The following is a 20,936-nucleotide window of genomic DNA, read 5'->3' on the forward strand; positions in this document are numbered from 1 at the left end:
GTTTGCTTTAGATGAATTTGGCTTTTTATTTTAGGCATTTTTTTTATATATAGCTCTTCAACGATTTTCGGTACTTATCCATCTTCGGATTTCCAATGTTTGGCTTTGGACGTTCCAGAACAGCGCTTCGGACGCTTTAGATTATTAAACGTGTTGTTTTCCATTTTTTTATATAATGAATACAGTTTAATTCCGGTTTATCAGAGCTCTGCATTACTGGTTCCTTGTATTTTGTATGCTATTAAAAAGGGATTTGTGTTCCTTCTTATAGGTTCTAGATTTATTATAAGTACACTAATACGAAGCAAGGAATGTTCTTTTGTTAAATGGAATGGTAGGAAAATGCCCGTAATTAAAACTTACCACACAAGTGACAGTACCCTAGATACCAAGGAATGTCTTTACTCCATTAGAATGAAATTCAAAACAGTGTGGCTGTGGCCATTGATTGACACATTAAATTCATCCATTGACTGGGACAATTTAGGTGAACGTTTGTATGTAACGACCACTGCTCACTATGTACTTTTTAAAGACATTTAAACTATGGGGTCACCAAAGGTTCGCAACACCTTAATAAAGTAATTCGAAAAATTAATCAGAAATAACACGATGTTTTGATTTATATCAATTATATAAATCAAAACATAAAGGTTATTCCTGATTAATTTTTCGAATTATTTTATAATTAAAGGCGTTAAGAAACCTTTGGTGACCCCACAGTTTAAATGTCTATCGTAGGTACGTCGTGAACAGTGGTCGTTACAGACAAACGTTCACGTAAATTGTCCCAGTCAATGAATGAATTTAATGTGTCAATCAATGGCCACAGCCACACTGTTTTGAATTTCATTCTATCATTCCGAATGTAATTATAAAATATATAATTCAAACATGTATTTGTTAAAGTCCTTGAATTATCCAAAAACTGGGTTTCTAGATTTTTTCCACTTTACTTTCCATTTTAACACTCAGAATGTTTCAAATTTTTTATTTTATCAGTTTATTGTTTACCACTTCATTAGAAGATCACGTCATGAATGTTGTACAATTGTTTATACTAACTTTTCTATTACTTTTCTTTTTAATCACGGAAAATACAAATCATGTGTATCTCAAAAAGTAAAAACACAAAAAATACTGAACTCCGTGGAAAATTCAAAACGGAAAGTGCGTAATCAAAGGGCAAAATCGAAAACTCAAAAACATGAAACGAATGGATAACAGCTGTCATGTTCTCCTGACTTGGTACAGACATTTTCGTATGTAGAAAATGGTGTATTAAACCTTGTTTTATAGCTAACTAAACCTCTCACTTGTATGACAGTCGGATATATTCCATTTTATTGACAACTATGTGTGAACAAAACAAACAGAAATTAAAAAAAATGTCAAAAGTAGGGCTACAGCAGTCAACATTATGTTATTATCTTAATCACTTTAATATAAAACAAATATGTAAACAAACTTTGGCATAATAACTCAATAAAGGAATGTAGAGCCACATCATATGTATCATAGAAACAAAAAAAAGGCATAAAGACAAACCATATTAGCAAAAATGAAATCTAAAATATACAAAAATTATTATAACAATAACACAATGACGTGATGGTTAAGTACAGAGCCACGTCATGTGGAAAAAGGAAATACAAAAGGCATATAGACAAAGCACATAAGAAAGATTGAAAGACAAAAATTCTCATATAACAATTACACAGTTATGGGATGTTTAAGTACAGAAAAAAAAGAAAATCACAAATATACTGAACTCCGAGCAAAATTCAAAAAGGAAAGTCCCTAACCAAATGGCAAAATCAAACGCTCAAACACATCAAACGTATGGATAAGAACTGTCATATTCCTGACTTTGTACAGGCATTTTCTTTTGTATAGTGTATTAACCCTCGTTTTAAAGCTAGCTAAACCTCTCACTTGTATGACAGATGCATCAAATTCTATTATATTGACAACGACTTGTGAACAAAAACAAACAGACATAATAGGTAAATATGTCTAAACGGATACTGTAGTCAACATTGTATTATAATCTTAATCACTATTAAAACAATCAAATATGTAACAAAGATGCACAAAAAGGCATATAGACAAAGCATATTAGCAAAAATGAAAGACAAGAATAAACAATTTTACCATAGCACAATAACACAATGGCGATATATTTATTATAAAGCCACGTCATATATGTATCAAAGCAAAATAAAAAGGCATATAGACAAAGCACATAAGCAAAAATGAAAGACAAAAATACGAAAGAGTTTTACAAAAACATGATAACGGGATGTATATGTAAAAGCCACGTCATATGTATCAGAGAAACACAGAAAAGCATATAGACAAAAGCACACTAGCTAAAATGAAGGACACGATTTCGAGAATTATCATAGAACAATAAGAGAATGACGGGATGTATAAGTACAAAGTAACGTAAAATGGATTTTAAAAAACAGACTTAACAGTAAAAGTGATATTCATAAAGACAAATAAAATAATATTATAACACGTTATTAAGAAAACGTCAGTACCCAGAATATATACTCAAAGACCACTGGTTCATCAACTTTCTGCTCAGACACTGTATTTAATGTATTTATTTAAACATTTCAGAATGGCTCAGAAAAGATATAAATACAACAGAATTACACATTCAACTGTATATTCAATGATCTCACCTTGACTAGAGTTCGTTAAAATCACCAATATTATAGTACTGTAAACCGGGAAATTTTCGTGTCGTCTTTGTTTCGCGTTTTATGAACATAATCCTAATTCGCGCCGTTTTGAATTCGTGATTTACCTTTGGCCTATATAAATTTGTTCATGTGGGATATAGAAAGTGAACAGCTTTACACGTAAATCAAGTGATAAAATTAATCAGAAATCTTTTGTTTTCGGACAATTAATGTTAATAGAGATTAAAAGTTGTGTCTTGTAAAAATACGTACGCAATAACAGAAAAGATGATAGCATCTTGACTAGATTTCGTTAAAATCATTACTATTATAGTAACTGAATACATATGAAAAAAATATTTTTCAATAACAAAAACCTTTCAAGTCTTTGAAATTTCAAAATATATTTTCAAACACATTCTGTCACGAAGTGTAGTTGTCTTGGCGATATCTTTTAAAATTGCTATAAAAGATGTTTGGCTATCCATAAAACCAGGTTCACCCACCACTTTTAAAAAAGATATCCTGTACCAAATCAGGAATATGACAGTTGATATAAAAATGTCCGTTTCTGTTTAGATGTATAGTCAGTTAAGTCTGTTGGTTGTATTTTATTTTATAATTTAACACTTTTACCGAATTATTGAATTATATACAGTGATTTTATTATAAACATTTTATTTGATGCGTTTTGTTATTTGATTTTGCCATGTGATTATGGACTTTCCCAATTGATCTTCCTCTAAGTTCAGTATTTTTGTGATTTTACTTTTTATAACATTTTGTATATCTTATAAAGTAAAAATGACGTTTTATATTGATAAAACTATGATTTCGGAAGTATATTGAAGATAGTGTTGAAACTGTTACATAGCCATTTTTGTTTTTTTCTGTTTCTACTACATGACATCACTCTGTTCTAAAATAACTGCATCATTTTCGTATATATAATATAAGTAAGTATGGTCAGTACAGTCTGTTGGTTGCATCGACTTGCATCACTTGTCCCTGAAATAACATTTACATGATATGAGTAAAAGACAGTTTAAATTGTAACACTTTCATCTTATAAATAGTTGCAGTGACTCTAGCGAAATATTTACTCTGTCACAAATCTGTAAGACTCTCTGTTTTGATAATGTCTAGTAATCTAAAAGATCTAGTTTTTTAAAAAAGCAACTGCTTACTGCACATACGTTCACCCTTAGGGTTTTGTTTCCTCATTTTGGAATTTCCTATGTAGTGTTTTGTAGATTTGTATGTCTTTTCGTGGTCTTTCTCTTTTTGTTATGTCGTTGTCATTTTAAGTTCTCCTAATTATATTGAAATGTAACCTTGCTATCATACGCCCCTTTTTTTAATCTTCATTAATAAAACCCGTTATGAATCCAAGTTGGTTGTCGTTTGTTGATGTGTTATATATTTGTTTTTCGTTTATTTATGTACATATATTAGGCCGTTAGTTTATTTGTTTGATTTGTTTCACATTTGTCATTTGGGAACCTTTTATAGCTGACTATGCGGTATGGGCTTTGCTTATTGTTGAAGGCCGTACTGTAACCTATTGTTGTTAATTTCTGTGTCATTTGGTCATTTGTTGAGAGTTTTCTTATTGGCAAACATACCACATCTTCTTTTTTATTCAACACACATATTTTCCTACTAATGTTGTGTTTATAAGTAGATCATTATAAAATGATTGAACAATTTTCATTGCTTCAATTATTGGTGTCCCTTTTGCTCAAAAGACCAAATCAATCATATTCAACAATGTATAGAAATAATAATTCTGGAAAATATGTAGATATTTATCAAAGGTACCAGGATTGTCACTTAATACGTCAGACGCGCGTTTCATCTACATACGACTCATCAGTTACGCTCAGATCAAAATAGATGTAAAGCCAAACAAATACAAAGTTGAAATGCACTGAGGACCCAAAATTCCAAAAAGTTGTGCCAAATACGAATAAGGTAATCTATTCCCGGGATAACAAAATCCTTAGTTGTTCGAAAAATTTTAAAGTTTTGACAACAGGAAATTTATTAAAATGACCATATAATTGATATTCATGTCAATACCGAAGCGCTGGTGATACCCTCGGAACGATATTTAATTCGTCAATGACAACCTATTCTTTCAGAGGCATACAAGTTAATTCTCTATACGGAATTAACATCCTTATATCGTTATATTAATATAGAAAACATTTCATTGGTCAAATATACGTATGGCATTTTATCGTTAATGTCATTATAATCCGACTAAACAAACGATATGTCCATAAGCGGATTTGTGTAAAGGGGATTAACCTCCTTATTTGTATATATACTAAGTAAGTCTTTCATCGGTTGAAATATGACACAACAAACTGCAAACGTTTGCCTCATAATCCGATTAAGTAATCAACATGTCCTTAAAAGTAATTTACGGTGACATGACCTTATATTGGAGAACTTATACTTCTATTATCTATTCTTTTTAGATTGGGGAATTCCGCCATATAGCTGACTTGCCGACTCATGTTTATAGTATATACTTATTGCGAACCCAATTGAACCTTTCCATAGATTCACCTGATAACTACCTGTCCATTTAAACTTTTGGCAGTTCTATTGTTCCATTGAACAAATACAACAGGTATTGTTCTCTGTATAGTATATTCACTCAGACCTTTAAATTTCTTCTAAGAGAATTCTATCACTCATTGATTAATCTACCAGAGTGAAAAGTTTATCTGCTAAATTGATGGAAATTACATGTTTCACATAAAACAAAAATACCTGTGATTTGATGTTTATTAAAATAAATATTTTTTTTCAATCTGTTCAAAATAAATAATAATTTAATCATAAAAAGTTTGTTTAAAAAAAAAAGTATTGTTCGTATGAAAATTTGCATCTTTTATTTTTTATTTAGTTATAGAATACTTTTAAGAAGGCCTTAATATATAAACAACAACATTTTTAGGTTTTTTTTTATCATTTTTTTTTTTTTTCGAAATAGGAATAATGTTGATTTTTTTCAGAAATCAACTTTTATTAATGTTTGAATCAGTGTTTACATTCAACAGATTGAAAATATAATACATTCAAACTCATATACAGTTTTTTTATAAATAGTGAACATGTTATTTCCATCTAATTTAGCAGTTAATTTTTTACTCAGGTAGATTAATCAATGAGTGATAGATTTCTCTTAGAAGAAATTTAAAGGTCTGAGTGAATAAACTATACAGAGAACAATACCTGTTGTATTTGTTAGATGGGACAATATAACTGCCAAAAGTTTAAATGGACAGGTAACTATCAGGTGAATCTATGGAAAGGTTCAATTGGGTTCGCAATAAATGTCAAAAACCTTACTACTAAGTACATCAGAAGCAGCATACTGAGGTAAATGTCGTCTAGAAACCTAAAGTTGTTAAAACATGAATAAATACGAAATTCAATAATGAAGAATTTACAAACCGGATCCCGATGGTTCTGAAAGTTTATGCATCGTCGTAACGATAGCATCAGCAGTTTTTCCAAGGAAATTGATATTCTCATCGGTCAGCATAACCTGTAGGTTATCACATTCCTGATGATAGCATTGTATCATATCACCCCGAAAATCGGCTGTAAAAAAGAATGAAATGGCAGTTTTTACATTTTATATTTTAAATTATCATATACTTAGACTTAATAACATATGATTTTTACTGTATGATAATAGCATTAAATTAACGTAAATTCCATATTTTTCGAATTGGTGCTGAGCGGACTGATATGAAAAGTTTATCACATGCTTCGACTGTTATCACATGCCTTTCCGTAACGTTATCGCATGGCATTCCAGTGATACTCGGCACATTCCGGAAAATACACCTCAATGTTACGTTTTCAGTGAAAAACATTACAAAGTTGTGTACATGTCCCAGACCGTATGTGTCTCTGTATCTTCTCTGTTGATTTCATATCGAATGTACTGAATTTGGTGTCCGACGTTCGTGAACTTTTCACTCTTTGAACTATTTGGGAACCACGTAAAAGGATCAATTTATGAATCTGTTATTTTTCTCCATTGTTGAAGCATATGATAAAAAGATCATAACATGTTATTTTTCATATTGCATGTATTATCAGCCCTAGGTCAATATCAACCCATATCATGCGGCTCTTGTGCTGATATAGAGCCTAGGGCTGATAATACATGCGATATGAAAAATGCCATGTAATAATCTGATATCATCATATACTTAGACTAAATAACATATTTTTTTTACAATATGATAATAGCATTGCATTTACGTAAATTTCAATTGGAATTGGTGCTTCGCGAACAGATATGAAAACAATCTAATTAAAAACCAATCTCTCATCGCTCCCGTTTTCTGATATGTCGCGTGGGAGATCTAACGAAACCCGATTTGATGTCACATGTGAGTGACCTCGCAGGTGTGTCTTTTTCGACCAATGAAAATGAGTCTTTGACGATTTCGAAAGTTTATCGTGAGGTTAAGGGTTAACTCATTTTATTTAAGAAGAAATCGTCAGTCCAAAGGATTCATAAACCTTTTTATTGGCTTATTGATAGGTCGTCAACTCATTTGCATATCAGATCTCCCACGCGACATATCAGAAAACGGGAGCGATGAGAGATCGGTTTTTAATTAGATTGATATGAAAAGTTTATCACATGCTTTGACTTTTATCACATGTCTTTCCGTAACGTTATCGCATGGCATTCCGGTGATACTCGGCAAATTCCGGAGAATACGCCTCAATGATACGTTTTTAGTGAAAAACATTACAACGTAGAATACAAAACAATTATTTGGATACTGAAAAGTATATTGTATAAAGAGAGAAAAAAACCAATAAAATAAATGCATTTGTAAAAGTTTTAAGCATTATTTATTAAGTTACTTTAAAAATGTTGAACTTTTCACTCTTTGAACTTCTGTTTGAGACGCACGTAAAAGAATCAATATATTAATCTGTTATTTTTCTCCATTTGTGAAGCATATGATAAAAAGATCATAACATGCCATTTTTCATATCACATGTATTATCAGCCCTCGGTCGCTTATCAGCCCTCGAGCCATGCGGCTATTGGGCTTATATTGAACCAAGGGCTAATAATACATGCGATATGAAAAATGCCATGCAATAATCTAATATTCTCTACACACAACTTCTCAATGTTAGATATTTTCAATATAAGTCAAAATTGACATCCTAAAACTTTCCTAAAATTACTCAAATGCTAGTTTGCCATCTTACAGAAACAAAGTTGCTGAATTTTATATTTTGTATTTCATACATGTTATATTCATAGTGTACGGTGTCCGTTTTGAGAACAGATACAAGGTACTAAACTAACAAGCACAACACATTGAAGGTGATACAAAAAAAAAATGAATGTAGCTGTAAAATACGTTTTAAATCAATTTTACAAAAGCACATTACCTGAGTCCGTCAACCAGATGGCTGGTAAATCACTTTCCCAGAAATTTCCATGATCACTACGCATGAAGTCGATAAAGGCGTTTTTGACGTCAGATGATGGTATTTCGCTGAACTTTGTAAACGTAAGAGGAAAAGATTCGATTTCATATTTTGGTTTCCCCAGCTCTCTCCAAGCCTTTAGAAATTCTGCAGCTAAGTATGAATCGTTAGTTGGTTGTCGGTATATCAAATTAAGAAAGTCTCCTTGGAAGTTGTCAGAAGCTACACTGGCATAGGCTTCTGGAAATGCTTCCTCAAACTGAAAAAAATAAAGAAATTATTTCACATTTTTATTTCAATGGACCCTTTTACAGCTGACAATATGAGATGGATTTTCTCATGGTTGAAGGCCACACGGTGACCTATAATTACTAATATCCACGTCATTTGAATTCTTGTGGAGAGTTGTTTTATTGTTTGTAATTGGTTGTCGGTATATCAGCGCGTAAGACATCACCTTACAGTTAAAATTCAAAGCTTCTATTCTATCTTTAAATTTAGTAACAATAATTTATTGATGTCAGGTTTTCAATATTAGTTATCTAAATTTAGAACTATAGTATCAATCATGATTTATGCATCTACAAAGACTTACCTATTGCTAGACATCTGTCTCACCTTATTGACAAATATGATGTTCTCAGCAGATAAAGTCACAACCTGTTAATTTTATACATCGAATTCACATGACATATATATAAATTGAGTGATAAACGAGACGAGTATCGATGAGTCTAGTTAAAACCCAACATACATGCTTTCTACTGAGGAAATCATGGACAATCGAAGGGTTTGTTTATTTTCATTGGTAATTTCAACAAACATAACAAAATAAATCTACCCTCAATTATCTGCATACCTAAATACCGCTCATAAAGAGTATATAATAAACAATAATATATAAAGTATATTACAATATTATGTTGTCATTTCAATGTTATATTTAACTTTGCCATTAAAGTGCGAGGTTTGGCATGCCACAAAACCAGGTTCAACCCACCACTTTTATTCCCCTTTAAAAGTGTCCTGTACCAAGTCAGGAAGATGGCCATTGTTATATTATTGTTCGTTTCTGTGTGTGTTGCATTTTAACGTTGAGTCGTTTGTGTTTTCTCTTATTTTTGAGATATTGAGATCAGACGTGGCACGGTACTTGTCTATCCCTAATTCATGTATTTGGTTTTCATGTTATATTTGTTATTCTCGTGGTGTTTTGTCTGATGCTTGGTCCGTTTCTGTGTGTGTTACGTTTCGGTGTTATGTCGTTGTTCTCCTCTTATATTTAATGCGTTATGTATCTACTACGTCTGTTATTTCATTAGTTTTTTTTTATATTAAATATTTATTCCCTCGGTTTTAGTTTGTTACCCCGATTTTGTTTTTTGTCCCTGGATTTATGAGTTTTGAACAGCGGTATACTACTGTTGCCTTTATTTACAATGATTGTGCGGCGTTCTAAACTAGATTTTATGGAGCGTAAAGGTTTTTTTTTTATCTATACTTGAACAGCTGGGATGTAAAATTGTTATCCAATTCGGATTTGGTGTTTGTGTAAACTCTGGCCGCCGGTCAGCGTTATAATCTTACACTGACACACTTTTTCCTGATAGGATAACTATGACTGACTTGGTACAGTCATTTTCTTATGTAGAAAAAAATGTATTAAACCTGGTTTTAAAGTTAGCTAAACCTCTCACATGTAAGACAGTCACACAAATTTGTCCGTGTCACTTTTTTATATACCTTCGTTGAAATTAAGACCTCAGTACAAACAGCCGTCATATCGAACCAAATATATAATCCGCTGTAAAAAATGGAAACCAACACTTTAAATGTTACTTGTTAATGCTTGACAATTAACCACAAAAGATATATGATTTAGACAACCTGATGTGGCACACGCACACAATGTCTTACATTAACTTGCATGTCTCAAGATCATGTGTCAGTTTGTTCATTGGACGGACAAACAGAAGAATGCTAATTTAAAAGGCAGTAATGTTATTTTTCTCAATCTTCCAATGTTTGGAGCAATAAAATGGGATTTTATTTCCTATATGAGTGGTTAGTATAGCATACCACGTTTTCTATTTGTGGTGGAATCGTCTGAGATTCAGCTGAGGTATTATAGTTCATCATAGTGTCCAATATTATTACACCATGTATCACTGGTGGTACGGGATTACCATAATTTAATTTTAACCATGGAGGTAGCCATTCCTGAAGAAAATGTCGGCTTCCCAGTGGGACATTAGGGAGTTTGCAATCTGACGTTCCAAAGCAGGCTGTGGTAAAAAAGAAAAACAATTTGATTCTGTCATGACATAAAGCTTTGGGGCAAATACATGTACTTGGTTTTGTTTCAACTACACCTATAACCGTTATTTCTGTCTACCTACTGAAATCCTTTATATTATAACAAAATTCTTTTCGAGTCCTCCCGAGATTAAACTTCGTAAACTTAAGCCTTGGATTTAATAATTTATTGATTAAGGTCTTTGACCTAGTATGAAGATCGATATTTTGTTTCTGTTAGTCTTACTAAGTGTCAGAGTGAGTCGTTCTTTTTCGAACAAATTTGTACAGGTCATTCCCATTATGTGCTGTCACACAACCGTCAAGGGTTAGTAAAGGACTCAACGCTGATAATTAAAAACAAGGGTGGGGGTATAAAATGCACTGTACAAGAAAAGTAAGAAGATTTGCAATGATTTCTTTTGGGCTATCATTCTGAAAAAATATGTATTGTGTTGAGAAAAGGTGTTTTTTTCCAAATATTACTATCTAAATAAATGTCAGTCTATGTTGCACTTTGTAAATACGCCTCTTTCGGGGAAAAATGTAATATTCATGGATGTTTTGTCTTGTTTTGTTTACGAACTGGTTCCCAGATATTATATCTATGTTTCATCTCAAAGAGACATAACTTAGGAATTGTATCAATATAAAACACCTGGATAGCGTTGATTTTGAATTTCGACAAAGATCCATAGACAAAGGAAGAGAAGTACAGAATTTTGGTGTCTACAGTTTGATCACTTAGAAGAACGGGGCCTAGCGATGTTGAAAGTATGCCGCACAAAACTATGTTTTAACTTTCCGTTAAATTGACACAGTTTTAACTGTGAAAGGTATTTATACAGGAAATTTAACGTTCAACATTAGCGGAACTAGTTAGTCAGGTTGGTAATGATATCTGTGTCTTTCGTGTGAGTTAAATTGTCCTGCTTAAGAATTAAGGAGATAAATGTTTGAAATAAAAAAAAAAAAACTTTATAACACGGGTTTTATGTTTACATGGACTGAGAACAGAAAATAAACATACATCCATATTCTTCCAAATCAAATGCTACAAAAATCATTGTATTTTTCCTTTTGACACCATTTTTATTCCTATCAGTCAATTGTCTAACAACTTCTAACATGGCTGCAACTCCTGCTCCATTATCATCAACTCCTGTGGAATATAAATAGTTTATCATAATTTTGACTGTTTGAATATTTGGGGTTTGTCAAGTCGCCGTTTCAGCTGTATGCGTGTATTCCCAGAGCATAATATTTGCGTTACCAAAACATTTACTGGAACAGGACTTACTTTTAAACATCGTTGTTAGACAATTTTAACCTGTGTTTGTTGCAATCGCATTTAATCTTTATTCAAAGAAAAGAAATCAAAGAGATAGGACCCCCTAAAGTTTACTTCACACCTTCAAGGCAATTTTAACAGGTTCAAAGAAAAGTTTTTATTCAAAATATTATTAGAAGAACCTTCTTATAGGGACATTAGCTGTCAAATTCATGTTCACATTTGATTTATAACATACTAACTAACACATATATCAAATAATAAAAAGTCTGAAATAAGGAAATAAACAATTTACAATGCATAACATGTATCAGCATTTTATGTGTGTTAAAGTCAAAACGCCATCTTATTAAATACCAAGTTGACCTCCGAAGACTGCTGACGTTCATTTAACCCGATCTAAAAATAGATATAGAAATAAATATAAAGTGAACTCTTGCGATTTAATTTTTTTTAGGTCCGCTTGCTTTAATATAATAATAGGTTAAATCAAGACAAAAGTAGTATCTCGTTGTTTAGTAGTCATTAATCGATTTAACTAAAATAATTCAGTTTCACAAACCAAAACTGAGGGAAACACATCAATTATAAGAGGATCCCTTCCCCCAACAAAACCCAACCCAAAACAACAGAAATACTGAACTGCTACAAAATCAAACGCCAATATACATAGAGACTATTTGATAAAACTGTCATAATCCTTACTGGGTACATAACATTTTAATACAATACAAAAAAAAATGCTCAGGGCAGAAAAATACATTAATACATAGTGTAATAGTTCATTTCAACATGCAAACCACAGAATTACAACGAACAACTTAATTATTTTACGACAGTACACAAATATAGCGCAAAAGAATAATAAAATGTGCGTCACACGAAAGTATCAATCCCACACAAAGTGACGTCACAGATAAAAATGTCTGAAAATAGAATATCGTATTGTTATTCAGTTTATAACGGTGTAATTTGATGTTTTTTTTAACAATTACAAACATTTTTTAATCCTCGTTTTTTCACGGTATATGAACGAGTTTTCGTTGATCAAATCAGTCATTCAAATGCTTTATGCAGGTTATACTTTCAATGTTCTATTTCTTGTGCTTTTAATAACTGAACATGCCAAATAAATATATTATTTCACTATTTCGTTTTCATTAATGATCGAACATTGCAAATCATATTTTATTAAATTTAGTATCTCGTAGCTAATGCCCCTTTAAACAAAAACATAATGCCCCTGTAAAACATTATTTTTTCCTTTTGGTAGACCTTACAATATTTTGGTAAGAAACGTCCTTCGAGGGAAAATTCAACAAAATCTTTAATTCAATAATTTGTTTTAAAGATTCAACTTATCGTTTTACATATGCAGCAAATGAATAATTTCTGCTATTGCAATCTATTAAGTTCAATCTATTATATATATTTTTTTCACACAAATAAAATATGTTTATTGGAATTATGCTAACCGTGCGTAGCGGCTAACAGAAAGCTAAAACAGCTGACATAAATGACTTTAAGTACCTATAATACTTGCCGAGTCAAGTTTTAACAGAGCGTTTAGCTCTTTCTAAAACAAAAACTACTAGTATGTGAAAAGAATCAAAAGGAATATGTATATGATAAGTATTTATATTCAGAGGGATAAGTTAGCACATGTAACGTGTTAGCTAACATGTTGATTGATAAGTAATGTCAAATACTCTGTTTAAAAAAATAGATATCGAGCTAATCACTTGTGGGAGTATGCTTTTTTTTGTAGTTAATGTGTATAAATGAAGTTATTTTTAGAAACTTTACTCACAGAAATACGCGGTAAAACTATTTCATATGCCTCTTATAAAAAAAAGGCGGGTATAAAAATTGAAAATGAAATTATTTCAAAATTAAAACAATTAGAAGAAAATGCTCTAACAGTAGAAAATCTGGAAGAGATTGATCAGAAAAAAACTTAAAATTTATAGACAAAAGAAGGTTCAGGGACAATATGTTAGGTCAAGAAGTCAGTGGATTGAAGAAGGAGAAAAACCTACCAATTTTTTTTAAATTTAGAGACTAGAAATTATATAAATAAGACTATTCAAAAACTTACTTTAGAAAATGGTGTTATAGTGGAAGAACAAAAAGAAATCTTAAATCAGACAAAGGTGTTTTATGAAAAACTTTATAGAAAACAAGATTGTTTGAAAAAGGTTGATTTAACACGGGACTTTTGTTATGACGAGATACCGAAGCTTAGCGAGGATGAAAAGCAGTTATTGGAGGGAAATGTTATTTTTTTCTGAATTAACTGCAGCATTAAAGAGGATGAAAAAATAACAAAAGTCCGGGGTCTGATGGTTTCACTGCAGAAATTTTCAAATTTTTTTGGATTGATATTGGTAAATTTGTCCTTAGATCTTTAAATTTTGGATATGGGAAGTGCCTAATGTCTGTCACCCAGAGGCAGGGAGTGATTACATGTATTCCAAAAGATGGTAAACCAAAATAATTTCTTAAAAATTGAAGACCTATTACTCTACTAAATTCTACATATAAATTGGCATCAAGCTGTATAGCAGAGAGAATAAAATCTGTTTTGTCAAAATTAATAAGTTCGGATCAAACTGGTTTTGTTCCAGGTAGATATATAGGCGAAAAGTGTCGTTTAATATATGATATTTTACATTTTACTGAAGAAAATAATATTCCAGGAATTCTCTTGCTGATTGATTTTGAGAAGGCATTCGATTCCATATCGTGGTCATTTCTTTATGATACATTAAGATATTTTAATTTTGGTGAATCCGTTATATCCTGGGTTAAAACCTTCTATAACAATATAACAGCTGCGGTGACACAAAACTGTTGTCTGTCAGAATTCTTCACTATAGAGAGAGGCTGTAGACAGGGAGATCCTTTATCCCCTTATATTTTCTTGCTATGTGCAGAAATATTAGGCATTTTGGTAAGAAATAGTAGGGAGATAAAGGGTATTACTATAGATGATACAGAATTTGTACTTTCTCAATATGCGGATGATACATCATTGATATTAGATGGTTTTTTGATTAGAAAAAACAAGTGTTATTTGGATAGGTAGCAAAAAACACAGCCAGGATCAAATTTGTGTAAAGTGGGGATTGAAATGGGGCTCCAGTACATTTAGGTTGCTTGGAATTACGTTTTCAGTCGACCTAGATAGAATGATTAATTTAAATTATAGGCCAGTTTTAGATAATATAGACAACACTTTGAAAAAATGGTCAAAACAGTATCTCACCCCCTTTGGAAAGATTACCATTTTAAAAACTTTGGTCATAGCTAAATTAAATCATCTGTTTCTATCTATCCCTAGTCCAGATGAGAATATGTTACGTAATTTAACAAATAAAATGTATGCTTTTATCTGGGATAATAAACCAGATAAGGTCAAGCGAGATCTTTTATGTCAAGATTATTATAAGAGTGGTTTAAAAATGCTAAATTTAAAAGCTTTTATACAGGGACTAAAACTTACATGGGTAAGACGTCTGTATAATTCGAACTCAAAGTGGGTGAGATTAGTCTCTATTGTGGAGCAAATAAATTTTATTGAAATAAGTTATATTGGGCCTGCTAAAAGGTCAACAAATAAATTTTGGCAAGAGGTTTTTGATGCTTAGAAAACCCTTAATCAAATTAGAAAACCAAGATGTATTGATGAAATTCTATCGTATTCTTTATGGGAGGTAGAAAATTTTAAAATTGGTGGTTCAAGAGTCTACTATAAAAACTGGGCAAATGCGGGAATTTGGACAGTACAAGATTTGTTAGATGATCAGGGCAAAGTTATGTCATTTCAAAATTTCCAACAATTATATCAATTTAGGCCAAATATTTTACATTATTATGGAATAGCGCACTCGCTTAATGAGTGGTTAAACACGATTAATATTGAAATAAATGAGAAAAAAATTCATGCAATACTACCTTTTAACATAAGTATCTTTTTTGAATCAAAAAAAGGTTCAAGGGAAATGTACAAAGTATTGAATGAAAAATATGTTACATTTGCTGCAAAGGAAAAATGGGAGAACCATCTTAATATGACTGGTATTAACTGGAAAAAAATACACACTTCGTGTACAAAATATAGTAAAAGCACTAAGCTTTGCTGGTTCCAATATAGAACTATCCATAGAATTTTGGAAACTAATTCACTACTTTACAAGATGAAAATAAATAACAGTAACATATGTACATTTTGTAAAGAAGGACCAGAGACCATAGAACATTTATTTTGGAGCTGTCCGATGGTTGCCAGTCTCTGGCATGCACTTAACATCTGGATTTTTGAAATGACAAGTATTGAACTGTCTTTGAATATTATGATTATTTTATTTGGTATCTACGAAAATGTTAAATTGAATTTTGCTAAAAATAAGATTATTCTACTTTCAAAATACTACATTTACAGAACAAAACTACAAGAAGTTTTGCCAAACCTAAATGCTTTAAAAAACCATTTAAAGGAACACTTGAACTTAGAAAAATACATTTCATTTAAAAACCTCTCTGTAGAGGAATATAACAAATACTGGAGTCCCTGGGCCCCTATCATAGAATAAATAATAAATGTTAAAATTTGATTGAAACACCACTTATGTATATTGCAAGAACACATAAGATTTCAATGTTATAAGATATTTATTTATTTTCAACCTATTATTGCACCATCATATTTATTCAATTGTTGTTTTATTATTTAATACTTCCTTTGTGTGAAAATGTCATTCTGTATACCTTTGTTCATACATGTTGTGCTAATCTATTTGTTACAATAAAGAAAATTCATTATAAAAAATAAATAAATGAAGTGTGTATCGTGCTTTTTTTCAAAAATATAATAAAAAGTATGGATTACAAAACTTTTTTTCACGCTACAGGTTGCGGAATATTATCTGATTTTGTATCGATTATGCATGGAAAATCCAGTTTTGTGTGTTAAACAGAAAACTACACTAACGAATATTAAGATAAAACGTGAGAAAATAGCTCTTTCAACATTCTTTCAGATAAGAAAAAGTATATGGGGTGACCGGACTTTTTTTCTTGCTACACATTAAAATAGGTAAATTCACAACACTTTCTATTATAAAATTATTTTATCGGAGTTATTTCCAAACATTTTGTTTTTTTTTTTCAAATACAGCATTGAATATGATAAAACACATACTTTTGTGTATTAGCATTAGAAGTCTTACCCATGAAGTACATGCTAGTCTACAAATGTGAACATTGAATTAAAGATCTTGATCAATTGTTTGTTATCTGCTACTTCAAAATCCAAGATAGAGGAAGAGGGCCGGGCCACCTTAAACAAATTTTACCTTTTGTTTCTCTTACTGTATCGTAATGTGCACCTAGTCCAATGATCCGGTCATTTGCTGTTCCAAAGTTAGTGCCTTTTGCTATACCAATTACTGACTGAAAACTCTAGAAAAATGTACGTTCAATTAATTAATATTCATACTCAGAAATATAAATATTAAATAATTTACAGCTTTTCCTTACTTGACGCGATATAGAGGGTAAAACATTGATTATATGCGACTGCTCTACATTTGTTTGTTTTGTCAGTTTTCTGTTTGCTTTGTATCGGTCCAATGAATTAATCCCCTTTTCGACTAATTTTTATAGTTTTCTTATGTTTTACTCTTTCAGCTTTGTTCTAGGTCAACGGAAGGGTTTGGCTCTTTCAAACATGTTTAGACCCTCCACATTCTTCATATGTCTGTCAAAGTTAGGAGCCTGTAATTCAGTGGTTGTCAGTTAATACTGAAGATCATCTTTGTTTTTCCTCCATTGTTTTGTAGATAAATCAGGTCAGTAGGTCAATTGTATGTATCGTTCTACATTTGACATTGCGGGGCCTTTGATGGTTCAATGTGGGATATGGGCTTTGCTCATTGTGAAAGGACGCGCAGTGACATAAAGATGTTAATTTGTATGTCATCTTGTCTCTGGTGAAGAGTTGTCCCAATTTGCAATTATACTGCATCGTCATATTTTTATCTGATCTTGTACGAGTGTCAACCTTTGTATATCTTGTGATTATTTGTTTGTCGTTTGATTAATTGGGATTTTATCTGTATCACTGTTTACTAATAAGACATATTTTTGCATTTTGTCGCCTTAAATATGTTAGATAGATTACATTCTCTCTTTTTGAAAATGTTTTGTTTAATTTTTTTTTTTAGAAATCTTATGATCTAACTTAATTTAAACATATAAAGATTTAAGAGTTATCGTCTAAATATGCATATAGTATTTAGCTATCATATTGTATTTATGTGACCTTCACATTCCAATGTTCAACGACAGTTATCTTATAGCCATAACCTTTTCGTTCACAAAAGACTCACAGTTTTAATTGCGCTGAAGAATATACGCGTGTAAGAGATTTAAATTCTAGTGTGTATTTATTTCCATATGTATAAAAGATTTTGGTATATTGACTAAGTTTGATAAAGCATGTTATTGTGTTTTGAGCAACATATTCCTTAACTGATTATTACCATATCATATCATTATGTTTTCAAAGTCATTTACATACCTTAATTTAGTAACAACCTTAACGACGGTTTGGTAAATAATAGTACGGATAGATTCAATAGATATGTAGTACTCTAAAGTGCGATGATACTCTCAAGTGGGATGGTGTCAAACGCTAAAGTACGATAGTATTATACGCGGAATTGCGATTGTGAAGCATTATAAAGTATGTTGGTGTAACGGGAAGGGGGTCCATGCAATGTGTTTTACACTTGTCATTGATAGACCCTATATAGTTTGCTATGCGGCGACGACCAAGGTTCCACGTCATTACTTCAGGTCGTAAAGTTTCTGTCTAGTTGACGTGTAGTCATATCTTTAACAGAAATGAGGAAGCATATGGTTAAAAATATATGCAGGAATGCTGTAATAAGAAAGTACAAAAATAGACATAATTTCACAATGTTCAAGTGATCCATTCAAACTTTTTCCTCTTAAATTAAACGTAATTTTGCAACCTTAACATAAATTGTAGAAATGCTAAAATTGTTTCATTAACAATAATCAAATGGTCATGCATATGTGATATTTGCTACTGTACGTTCAACAAGCAACAATTAGTTTACACTATTTGAATTTATTCATCTATTTTACCGAACTACTGTAAAATATAACGTTCAAAGTGTTTTTTACACAGCGGCTGTTTTACTGTAATGCGCTTGATCATTCTTGTTGCTTTCCACTGTTATCGGGAATACGCACTTTGATATTGAAGCATCGGACTTAAGCGTGATCCATTAAATAGCACAGACCATCGCTTTTTAGCGTATCAAACCATCGTTCTTTAGCGTAGACGTTCGCACTTTAGCGTGACCATCGCGTTTAAGCGTCTCCATCGCACTTTACAGATGTAAAGAATATGGGGACACAAATACTCTCCTGTTATTGTTTGTTGAATCATTGATATATATCCTTAAATGCATGCCATTTATTCGAGTAGAGAATAACCACATTTAAACATGTATAGCAGAGAAACGATAATCTATAATATAGACGTTACTTCCTTTTTCTGCAACATAGACACGAACCTCCATTATTCAAATCTTTAGGTGTAATACCACCAAATCATAGTACGTCTCATCCGGTTGCATACGAGAATAGGTCGAAAAAAATATTCCCTTGCATTTGACAGTTGTTTAAGGAATTGATCCTACATTTTATAGCAGTAAAACATTTCTGAGTCATAAAAATATATCTGGGGTATTTCAAATTACCATTATTTTTTAAATTTGGGGTTTCTATAGAATATTTTGGAAACTTGAGATTACATGATTACTAAAGCTAGTACACAGGTTAAAAGAAAGGGAAATTTGATTGGTTAACTTTCAGTGTAGCTATTTTCTATGCAATGCAATGTTATATGATATTTTTTCTATAGTACTAGAAAGGATAACACTTTATTAAAGCCTAGTATATCTTTATTTGAAACAAAGATAAATTGTGCACAATTTTTTGAAAAAGTGCAAATTTAACAAGACTTATAGGGGAAAATAAATGGTGATATTGCACCTTTATATTATAACTTACAGTATTTGATACAGATGGTTCCTGAAATGTATGGTATTCAGTAGTTAGTCCATGTCTCAAGAATTCTCCATGAATATACTCTTTTGCGGCATATTTATATTCTTTGTATTCAGGATCGTGGTGCCTGGTATTAGAAAAATAATTCCGGATCGAGGTCTCCATATACACTGTATCAGCAGACTCTACGCAATGCACTGTAATATAATATTTATGTCATGGTTATGTGCTAAATGTAAGAATATAGAGGAACAGATGATAATTTTATTCAATATTCAATACCAATAAGTTGTCTCATATAGTGTTTTAAATTTTACTAAATTTTATTATCTTGAATACTATTATAGAAAGAGATAACCTGTAAAAAGCAATAATGTTCAGCAAAGTAAGATTTACAAATAAGTCAACATGATTGAAATGGTCAATTGACCCCCTAAGGAGTTAATGTCCTTTATAGTCATTTTTTAACAATTTTAATTGGGCCAAGTTCATTATAGATAGAGATAATTGTAAGCAGCAAGAATGTTCAGTAAAGTAAGATGTAAACACACATCACCATCACCAAAACACAATTTTGTCATGAATCCATCTGTTTCTTTTGTTTAATATTCACATATACCAAGGTGAGCGACACAGGCTCTTTAGAGCCTCTAGTTTATATAGACCAGTAATTTTGGAATAATGCTTTGAAACATACAACTCCAAGATAATCAATGCTATAATGTAAACTGTGTTTTCAAATCTTAAGAAAACTCAAGTGCGTGTCAATTTTAAAGTCTCAGATAAAGGCGAAAACAATTCAGAAGACATGCCTGTGCTTCTCAAATTAGCTCTGAATTAAAAACAAATATGCATAAATCTATTTTCTACGCGACAATAAGTGTTTTCTTTTAATTTTTTTTACCCTTAAATTAAAACAATTTAAAATACTCACATGAACACAGACAGTATAGGATCACATGTCTTCCATCAAAAGAAACCATTTTAAAACATTGAAGGCAATTTGATGCAAAATACGACATGAAAACATTATCAAAGGACATGTTATAAAACCACTT

At 31.4% G+C, this 20,936-nt stretch overlaps 1 protein-coding gene across 1 annotated transcript; it reads right to left on the reverse strand.

Moving 5' to 3' along the window:
• Positions 1-1,423: 1,423 nt before the first annotated feature.
• Positions 1,424-20,936, reverse strand: LOC143078849 (uncharacterized protein YfbL-like). Its single transcript, XM_076253849.1, has 8 exons — positions 20,813-20,936; positions 19,882-20,075; positions 17,130-17,235; positions 11,512-11,643; positions 10,266-10,471; positions 8,148-8,445; positions 6,165-6,314; positions 1,424-3,701 (listed from the first exon to the last, which is right to left on the reverse strand). The coding sequence occupies exons 1-8, from the start codon at positions 20,919-20,921 to the stop codon at positions 3,613-3,615; spliced, it is 1,284 nt and encodes a 427-aa protein (XP_076109964.1). The 5' UTR covers positions 20,922-20,936; the 3' UTR covers positions 1,424-3,612.

The sequence above is a fragment of the Mytilus galloprovincialis genome, chromosome 6 (genome assembly GCF_965363235.1).
Source record: "Mytilus galloprovincialis chromosome 6, xbMytGall1.hap1.1, whole genome shotgun sequence".
NCBI lineage: Eukaryota > Metazoa > Mollusca > Bivalvia > Mytilida > Mytilidae > Mytilus > Mytilus galloprovincialis.

Coding starts and splice junctions, on each gene's coding strand:
- LOC143078849 (XM_076253849.1), bottom strand. CDS start 20,921: ATGTCCTTTGATAATGTTTTCATGTCGTATTTTGCATCAAATTGCCTT. Junction 11,644..17,129: donor TACAGTAAGAGAAACAAAAG/GTAAAATTTGTT, acceptor TATATTCCACAG/GAGTTGATGATAATGGAGCA. Junction 3,702..6,164: donor TTCAGAACCATCGGGATCCG/GTTTGTAAATTC, acceptor ATGTTATTTCAG/GGACAAGTGATGCAAGTCGA.